At 36.3% G+C, this 9,820-nt stretch overlaps 1 protein-coding gene across 2 annotated transcripts; it reads left to right on the top strand.

Moving 5' to 3' along the window:
- LOC18786919 (kinesin-like protein KIN-UB) lies at positions 509-8,815 on the top strand. Of its 2 annotated transcripts, XM_007218852.2 has the most exons (19): positions 510-832; positions 1,126-1,226; positions 1,384-1,506; positions 1,615-1,800; positions 2,014-2,235; positions 2,386-2,539; positions 3,274-3,423; positions 3,681-3,769; positions 4,061-4,264; positions 4,561-4,677; positions 4,832-4,966; positions 5,068-5,199; positions 5,634-5,772; positions 5,867-5,959; positions 6,738-6,863; positions 7,004-7,129; positions 7,469-7,612; positions 8,040-8,168; positions 8,247-8,815. In XM_007218852.2, the coding sequence occupies exons 1-19, from the start codon at positions 652-654 to the stop codon at positions 8,405-8,407; spliced, it is 2,712 nt and encodes a 903-aa protein (XP_007218914.2). In that variant the 5' UTR covers positions 510-651; the 3' UTR covers positions 8,408-8,815. The 2 variants fall into 2 exon arrangements, with proteins under 2 accessions (XP_020413825.1, XP_007218914.2); XM_020558236.1 differs by lacking the exons at positions 8,040-8,168; positions 8,247-8,815 and adding an exon at positions 7,698-8,019 and having other exon boundaries at positions 509-832.

Below are 9,820 nucleotides of genomic sequence, written 5' to 3'. Positions count from 1 at the left end.
TTGAAGAAGACAAATAGCGTGTTTGTGAATGATGAATAACAAGCAAATTTGAATAAACAAGAAGAAAAAATGATTGCCTAAAAAAATTGAAAGATCATGATTCAAATATTCATCAAAAGATCATGATTTAGATATTCACTTCTCCATATCCAGATACTAATGAGGTGTTAGTTGGATTAAGACAGACTTTTGGTGTTCTACCAAATGATTCTGGATTCAAACCCATAATATCTTTGTGTGTTGGTTTTTCCCATCCATTGGAAAATAAAAAATAAAGTTCCCCCACATCCAGATACCAAAACAAGCAAGATGTGATACCAGCGACAAAGACAACAGACATTTTCGTAATTTTGCGCCACCTCTTCAAACCCAAATGAACTTTAATGCGGGACCCACGCCCAATCTGCGACTCACTCTGTCTCTTCCCGCACACTATGGCCCCTTTGGGCCCCACCTCCCATCCCCCACTCTCTCTCTCTCTCTCTCTCTCTCTCCATGTCTTCAAGCACTTTCTTCACTTTGAAACCATCAAACCAAGCAACACAAAAGAAACCCCTGACCCTCAACGTCAGACACACAGCGGAGTCACTGAGGCTTTTCAAATTTCTCAGCCAATGCGTTTGTGAAATCTCTCCGCACTTGAATTGAACGATGGCTTCCCGAAACGGCGTCGCTCAGAGGGGGGCTGTGAAGTTGGATCGCCCCGTGAGTTTCAGAACGTCGTCGTTCAAGTCCCGGCTCCCTCCTTCTCAATCTCCCGGCAACGGATCCGCTGTTCGCAGGAGCAGTCCGGCTTTGTTTGGCTCTGCAGGTTCCAAAGACGATCATGCAGGTCAGTTTTTGTTTGAGCAAATGCGATTCAATTGAAAATGTGAAGAAATGGAAACTTCCAATTCAAGCCTGCAAATTGACTGTTCCTAATAATTTAAGTAAATGTTAAGCTGATTTGGGACAATGCATTCTGGTTCTGTAGCTCCCCTATACTCTACCGGTTTGTTTTAAATTAAAATGTTTGAAAATTGCAAAAATTAGTGAAAAAGATAAAATAAGATACGCAAACCCAGATGAGCAAGTGATGAACATGTGCTTGTATGTCTGTTGCTTATGCGTTTTTTATTTGGATAGTGCCTGGAAGAGTTCGAGTAGCTGTACGATTGCGTCCCAGAAATGCGGAAGAGATGGTGGCAGATGCGGATTTTGCTGACTGTGTGGAGTTGCAGCCAGAGGTACTTGTTCATTTTGTTTCCATTGCTAATTTGAACTTAGTTTGGTAATGCCGGTGGTTAATATCTTCTTAACTTTTTTCTTTTACAGCTGTTCTTTTAGGTTTTTTTTTTGGTGTTTGTGTGTATCTAATAATGTTTGACATTTGTTCTACCACAGCTTAAAAGGTTGAAACTTCGAAAAAACAATTGGGATTTGGACACGTATGAATTTGATGACGTGCTTACTGAGTATGCATCACAGAAGCGTGTCTATGAAGTTGTTGCTAAGCCTGTTGTGGAGGTTTGTTATCTACTATAGACCACTTCGTATTTTCCTACACTATTTGATGTGGACTATTTGATGTGGCTTTGCATAGCGACTGAATAACTTCCCCTTTTGCTCTTGTAGAGTGTTTTAGATGGTTACAATGGGACGGTTATGGCTTATGGTCAGACAGGTACCGGGAAAACATTTACTCTTGGACGTCTAGGAGAAGAAGATACATCTGATCGAGGAATCATGGTTCGTTCGATGGAGGACATTCTGGCAGATATATCTCCTGAGACTGATTCTATCTCTGTCTCGTATCTGCAGGTTGTTAGGCCCTTATGGCATTGCTGCAGAATTGTCATGTTATGTTCAAAATTCTAATTATTTATTCGTTATCATTGGATATATAAACTTCACTTATGATTTTTAACATTCAGATTCCTTTTTCATTTGATCTTCTAAATGCTCTCTGTTTCTACCGAATCTTCATTGTTCAGAAATTTAACATTCTTATTTTCTACCCCAAAAAATGTGTAGCTTTATATGGAGACCCTCCAGGACCTACTTGATCCGACAAATGATAATATTCCCATTGTGGAAGATCCAAGAACTGGAGATGTTTCAGTACCTGGGGCAACTATTGTGGAGATCAAAGACCAGCATAGTTTTCTGGAGCTGTTAAGATGTGGGGAAGCTCATCGTATAGCTGCTAACACCAAGTTGAACACTGAATCTTCTCGAAGTCATGCGATTCTGATGGTAAAATAATTTACTGTCCATTATCTGTTAATATATTTATTCATCTAAATCATGATGCATGAAAAAAATGTCAGAATTCTTGTTGGTAACCGATTGCCTTTTTGGTATAGCATAACTGGGGTCTTGATGTTTGTTAGTTCCTTAGTGCAGGTACAAGTTAAGAGGTCTGTCTTGGGAAGAGAAGATGATGTTTCCAGCGAAAATGGTGACCCTTCTCACTTGACCAAGCCTTTTAAACCACTTGTCCGGAAAAGCAAACTCGTTGTGGTAGATTTAGCAGGTTCAGAACGTATCCAAAAATCAGGTGTATATGCCAACTTGTGACCTTTAGTCGGTTTTGTAACTGTTATATTACATTGTGTGTGTGCCTGTTGGTCTGTTGTGTCTGTCTTTATGCATATGTGTATAAATGTCTCTATGTCTGTGTGTATGAGCTCCTTCTCCATTTGAAGTTTGGTTTGTGTTCTTTTGCTTGCCACCTGCTGAACGGGGTGAAGGGTGCAAATTTAAGCTGCTTGGTTGCTTTCAGTCACCTCAACTCTGAGTTAATATGTTACATGACTGAAATACCCATATCAAGTTGTATAGATTTTCTGCTATGCCTTGCAATCGCATATGGTTCTGGTGTGGATTGCCTGATTGTATTTATTATTATTACTAGCCTCTCCACACGCACTTCCACGCCTGCGAGAGGCTTTTTTTTAAAAAAATTTAAATTTATTTTAGAATTAAAAAAGATAATGGGTAGTTGTGTTCTCTAAAAATAGGATCCATTATCTGCTTTTTATTTTTATTTTTATTTTTTTAAATATGAAAAAGTGTGAATTTACCGTATTATCCTCATTTAATTAATAATTTGAATTCTTAATGTTTGCATTAACCAAGGGCATTTTCTGGTATTTTGAATGTTTCACCATTCTCTACCTTTTGCTTTATATTTATAGATAGATGATAGATTATTATTATGAATCTGATCGTTGGTGTTTGTAAGCTAGTCCCAGTAGTTATGTGGTAAAACTTGTCTTTCCTTTTTGGCAGGAAGTGAGGGACATATGTTAGAGGAAGCCAAGTGTATCAATCTGTCGCTTAGTGCATTAGGGAAGTGCATAAATTCTCTAGCAGAGAATAGTGCTCATGTTCCATTTCGTGATTCAAAACTTACAAGATTGCTTAAAGATTCATTTGGAGGTAAGATGTCTTTTATGTCTATGCAAACTTCACCTGAGTGGAATACTTAGATGAAATTCAAGCCATGACTGTCATCAAAATGTGAAAACTCATAACTTTTGTTGCTTGGTTCACTTTGTTTTTCTTAAGTTCCTCCTATCATTTTTTGTGAAGACTCATAAACTGATCTTAGTTTCCCCTCTTTCTTAAATGTATTGTGATAAAGGAAATTACAGTTTTATTTGTTTCTTGGATTCACATTTGTTATCTTTTTACAGGATCAGCGAGGACTTCACTAATTGTTACTATTGGACCCTCTCCACGCCATCGAGGAGAGACTGCAAGTACCATACTATTTGGACAAAGGGTGAGTTATCATATTTGGGAAGTCCTTAAATTTGAATTAGAAAGCATCTATCATGTGTTTTGTTGAAGTGTACTGATTGGATAGTGTCCTCAAAAGAAGTTAAATTAGATAGGCAGCATCTCTTTTCATATGCTTTGATCTCACAGACTGTAAACATCCGTTCTGTCTATTCCATTTAATATTTATTTTATCTGTATAAACAGGCTTTTTTTTTCACTGATGAATTTTGGTACCAGTTAATATTCTTGAATACTTGAGATATGAATGGATGTGCCATTTTATTATTGACAGGCTATGAAGGTGGAAAATATGTTGAAAATCAAGGAAGAATTTGATTACAAAAGTTTGTCGAGAAAGCTTGAAATACAAGTGGACAAGCTTATCGCAGAAAATGAAAGGCAGCATAAAGCTTTTGAGGATGAAGTTGAAAGAATAAATCTAGAATCACAAAAACGTATATCTGAGGTTGAAAGAAACTTTGCTGATGCATTAGAGGTTGGTTTGTTTTTTTAAAATCTTTTTAACTACTAAAGAATTATTTTTACTAAACTTATGCGTCAAACTTGCTCTTGGTGGATTATGAAACTATTTCATTGCATTTTTTCTCTAATCAATTCTCTTTAAACAAGCCACAATAGATGTAGCCTTTGTGCATATTTAAGAAATAACTAGAGAAAGGAAGCAATATTTGAGCATTTTATATGTATTTCCTCTTAACTTCCGTGCTTCCAACAGAGATTTAGTAATCTGGTTTTGGTGCAACAATTTAAGTGTTTTTACCTTCTCTGTAGAAGGAGAGGCTAAAATGCCAGATGGATTATATGGAAGCTGTTAAGGAGCTTGAGGAGAAGCTGGTGTCAAATCAGAAGCCAAACCATTGCCTGGTTGATGGTAAATGGAATGGAGAGGTAGTCCCTTGAAGAATCATCGCATGTTATAATTTGTTTTTTGAAAGAAAAATCTCACGTTCATTGTTGGTTTATAAGAGACCCTTTATCATCCTTACTTTCTGGCCACCAAATGCCTACTATATTTGAATTTTTTTTTTCTTCTTTGATTTAGGGGCCTGGGCTTTCTGTTTCTAAGGAAGCAACTGAGTTACAAGAGTTGCTCCAAAATGAAATTGACCTGAGAAAGATGGCTGAAGAGGAGCTGAAAAATCTTAAAGGCCAACTAGGGCTATATACACAATCAGAAGTATGACTTTCTTTCCTAAATTATGTAGTGCTGGCAGAATCTGGCGACAATTCTTATGCATGGGATTGATGTCATATTCGGGATTATTTTTGGTGTACTAGGCAGGGGGAGATGCGGAGATTTTAAAGCTTCATAAACTTCTGGAGGAGGAGGCTCAACAGAAGAAAAAACTTGAAGAAGAAATAATAATACTACGTAGCCAGTTGTTGCAATCAAATTTTGAAGCTGAACAGGTATTCAAAGAAGTTAAATAAAAGCTTTTCCTTCATGGTTAACTTATATTTGGTGTGTGAATCCATAAATAGATTATATAATCTCTTCTTTTACTTTCTACTTAATGACAAAAGTATTTGAGCCTTTTTACCTTCACAAATATAGATGTTGATTGTTTAGTGATTCCTACTGGGTAGTTGTCAGTGCTTTTCTATGACAACCAAGATTAAAGGGTTGGAAAATAGTGAAAGAGCTTGGTATTTTCTTAAAAGATAATTTGCTTTCTTTGAGTGCCTATGTGAAAAAATCATATGCTGAAGATGAACGTACGATTCAGGTTGCAAATCATATAATTATTACTAGTTTAAGAATTTTTGTCCCACCTTAGCCTTTAGACTATTGAAATTTAAATTTATAAGAATTTAATCATCTTCACTTTAAATTGTATTCATAGATGAGAAGGTGTCTTGATAGAGATGGGTCTGGAAATGGGTTTACTGGTCTAGATTCTTCTATGCCTCCAGTTAGGAATTCGTACCCCAAAGACATCGGGAATGGACAGAAGGCACCAGTTTCCACGCTCTTTGAACAAGGTAATAATAAATTTTTGCATAATGCAATATCCTTCAAACCTTTTTAATCCACAGGCATCTCAAATATTGTTTTTTTGGTGAATCAATACAACAGTTGGATTGCAAAAGATTTTGTCATTACTTGAGTCAGAAGATGCTAATGTTCGTATTCATGCTGTAAAAGTGGTGGCCAACCTAGCAGCTGAAGGTGGGTAGATTTATCCCTGATGCACATTTCTTTTTTGGCCAGTTCTCTCACATACTTCCAATATCATGTTTTATCAAGAGAAGTTAGAAATTTACCATATAAGTGCTTAATCTTCTGGTTCTATTGTACTTTTTCTATCCCGTGATCTTTACATCATCTTGTTTGACTCTGTATAGGGTGCATCGAATCATGAACCTAGTAATTTAGTTGTAATGAAAAGTTGCTTTTGTGTTGTTGGTTTTTTAGTCATGAAATAGCAATTGCAGAAAAGTAACTTGATTTAAGAGAAGTGAATTGTACTCCAGTTAGTTATTGTGGAAGTAGTTGTACTATTAGGCAAAGGCAGAACACCAGAGTAGATCAATTTATCATTCTTTTTTCAGGAATCTTTATAACCACAACCTGTTGAAGATAAGGGTCATCTGTGTGTAGAGGCTCTGTCAGTTTCTAATCCTTGCGCTAACCATTTTAAAAACACTATTGGCTACTTAAGTTACAGTTCTTATCTGGAGCTCTGTGTTTGTTTTGTAGATGATGATGCTAAAGATACCTTTGGGCCTTGGTTTAATTTTTATACAAAAGTAATTTGGATATCTTAGATCTTAAATCCAATTTTTTTCTGAAACATTAGATAGACAATGTGATTAAAATCTGACAAAGAGCATGATTTGATTTATGCAGTACTATTATACGACACTTAGGAATACAAGTTACAGTTATATATACTTTGTTATTTTTGTTTTATGAGAACTGATGTGCACTTGCACGTGAAAAGCAGAAGCAAATCAGAAAAGGATTGTTGAAGCTGGTGGTCTTACTTCCTTGCTGATGCTTCTTAGAAGCTTTGAGGATGAGACCGTTAGAAGAGTGGCAGCCGGTGCCATTGCGAATCTTGCAATGAATGGTGATTGCTCAGTGATTTTTTCTTCTCTCTGAGAATTAAAAGGGATTCCTCTTTAGTTTGGATGTTATTACTTTTGGGTTGAGATACGCTTATTTGGACTTTCATTGGTTTTCTATGTTGCTTCCTTTCTGGTGTAGCAGAAGCCAATCAAGAACTTATAATGGCTCAAGGTGGAATTAGTTTGTTAGCAACGACAGCAGCTGATGCTGATGATGCTCAAACCCTTCGCATGGTTGCTGGAGCTATTGCTAATTTATGCGGAAATGGTATACTGCATTCTCTTTTGTTTATTTGTTTTGTTAGGGCGCATTATGACATTATTAGCTTATTAGTGCATAATGAAATTCCTTCATAATCTGCCAAGAAGACTGTTCCTTTTAGTTATCAAGGTTTATAAATTATTTAAGTTTTTTTACTTTATTGTCTCTGATCATGCCCATTTTCCAATTCTATGCTTCAGATGAAGAGTTTGTTTCTTTTCTTAGGTCTTACAATTGTCTTCGCTGCTTTGCAGTTTGCACTTCATATTATGATACTTTTTCTACCCCTCCAAAAGAAAAATAAAAAAATCCTGCTTTGTTGACATGGTTTTTGATATCCCTCAGATAAGCTACAAACGAAGCTAAGATCCGAAGGTGGTATTAAGGCTTTGTTAGGAATTGTGAGGTGTGGCCATCCAGATGTTCTTTCCCAAGTAGCACGTGGAATTGCAAACTTTGCAAAATGCGAGTCCCGAGCATGTACTCAAGGTAATAATCTGTGTCAGATATATGCCATCAACAGTTCCCTCAGTGTTCAAAAGTTTTCATTTATTGGATTTCATTCTTTTTCTAGCCAAATCAACAAACTGACCGCTTTAAGGGTCCCCACTCCTCTTCAGCAGTAACCATGGAATTGCATAAAATTAATCTGTTGTCAAGTGAATAATTGAATTTGAAATTCATAAATGCTCTGGTATGTTTTTCTGAGTTTTCCTTAGTGACTTAATTAATCATGATGGCTATTTTGCTGGGCTTCATTGCGATGCAATATAATATTCTCGTAGTTAGGTTTGGAGCTGATTCTTGGTTTCAGCAGCTAGATTTAGATTATTTTGGTGATATGAACTTCCATTTTGATGTCAGATTTAAGATTTTATGTTTTGTGGTGTAATATTTATATGCTGACCTACTATAGGGATAAAGAGTGGAAGATCTCTCTTGATACAAGATGGTGCACTTCCATGGATTGTACAAAATGCTAATGACGAGGCTGCACCAATCCGGCGCCACATCGAGCTTGCACTCTGTCACCTAGCTCAGCATGGTAGGTGCATTTTTGCATCCTAGTTAAAATCTTAATCATCTGAGACTTGCTGCTTATTTGTTGGTATTCAAATCGCAGAAGTGAATGCAAAAGACATGATTAGTGGAGGTGCCCTGTGGGAACTAGTTCGTATTTCCCGGGACTGTTCACGAGAGGACATAAGGAGTCTTGCTCATCGAACTTTGAATTCAAGCCCCACTTTCCGTGCTGAAATGCGACGGTTACGGATAGACTACTGATTAACAAGCAGTGTGATAGGCTGCTTTGAACATACTTGTTGTCTCCAGTCATTGACACTGATGTGCACACAGATTCGTGATGCTGCTGTATAGGCTTGGGCAAGAATTGTGTCTGATTATTCTGACACAAATTAAAGTAAGCGAATTCCTCGCAATTCCTCGCAATTTTTGTGTAAAGTAAGCGAGGCTTCAGTTTATATCTCTGTTTAGCTAGCATCTGTGTTTATAGTTGTTTAAAAGAACAAATTAAAGGGAAAGATTTTTAGCTGCTTTAGGGTTAGTCGAGTCTCTCCCTTTTAGATCATGAAAGGTAGAAGACAAGCTCGAAACTTCAGCACGTCTTTTCCATTGTTGTATTGATTTATTGATATAAGCCAATGATAGTCGTCATTCTTTAGTTTTTTTTAATGCTGACTTCAATGTTTTATTTTTTGATTTTGGGTCTTATGTTTTCATGTTATATTTGGGGAAGGAAAATGTGAGTGCTTATGCAATTGCAACCTTGATTAAGGGCTCGTTTGGAAGTTATTCTGGCACGTTTGGGGGGAAAAACACCTTCTATGTGCTTCTCCATATAATCACTTTAAAGTGGTTTTAAGTGATTTTATAGACAAAAATAATATAACACATTTGTTGCTCTCCAGAAATGCCCGATCCCCCACTACGTAAGAGAAACGTTTTTTGATATATCTATAGCACTATTTATTTACTCTATTTGGATGTGCTTCTCTATAAAATCACTTAAAGCCACTTAAAGTGATTATATGGAGAAATGATTCTCCATACAAGTGATTTTGGACCTATCTGAAATCACTCGCAAATGAATCCTAATTAAGTAAATATTTGAAGGAAACTATGGAGCAAGAGAGGCGAAATTTACGAGGAACTCTTACATACAATGGGTTTATTTGTCGAAATAATCACAATAATTATGAGATTTGTATACAAGAACTTTTCATCATTGAGCATTTGAGGTTTAAAGATCTTAATGTTTTATGTAAGCAGCAATTTGTCCACTTAAATTTCAAATAACTTGAAACCTGAAGTTAGAATGTGCCTTTTTTTTTGGCAATTGGTTATTCTCTGTCGCAAGTCGCATAAATGTAGCTCTTTTTGACTTATAGTGCAACATATATCTTAGCTCTATAAAATTAGGGTAATTAAGGATTCTAATTTGATGCCTTGTTTACGTGGTTCAAGTCTTCTTGAAAGGCATTCCAACCTTTAAATTGTAGGACCAACCTTGAAATTATAGGACCAAACCTTAAAAATAGGAAAAACAGACAATTCTAAAGAGCTCACATCTCTTGTAGAAGATATTGTTAAGAAAGGACATAATGTACTTTTCATGAGGTAAAGAAAAAAAAGGGTATGACTCTATACATGACACCTGGAATATTGTTCCTTAATTTT

Source organism: Prunus persica, chromosome G2 (genome assembly GCF_000346465.2).
Source record: "Prunus persica cultivar Lovell chromosome G2, Prunus_persica_NCBIv2, whole genome shotgun sequence".
Taxonomy (NCBI): domain Eukaryota; kingdom Viridiplantae; phylum Streptophyta; class Magnoliopsida; order Rosales; family Rosaceae; genus Prunus; species Prunus persica.
The sequence above is the reverse complement of the archived record's forward strand: the minus strand, read 5'-3'. Positions and strand labels throughout refer to the sequence as shown.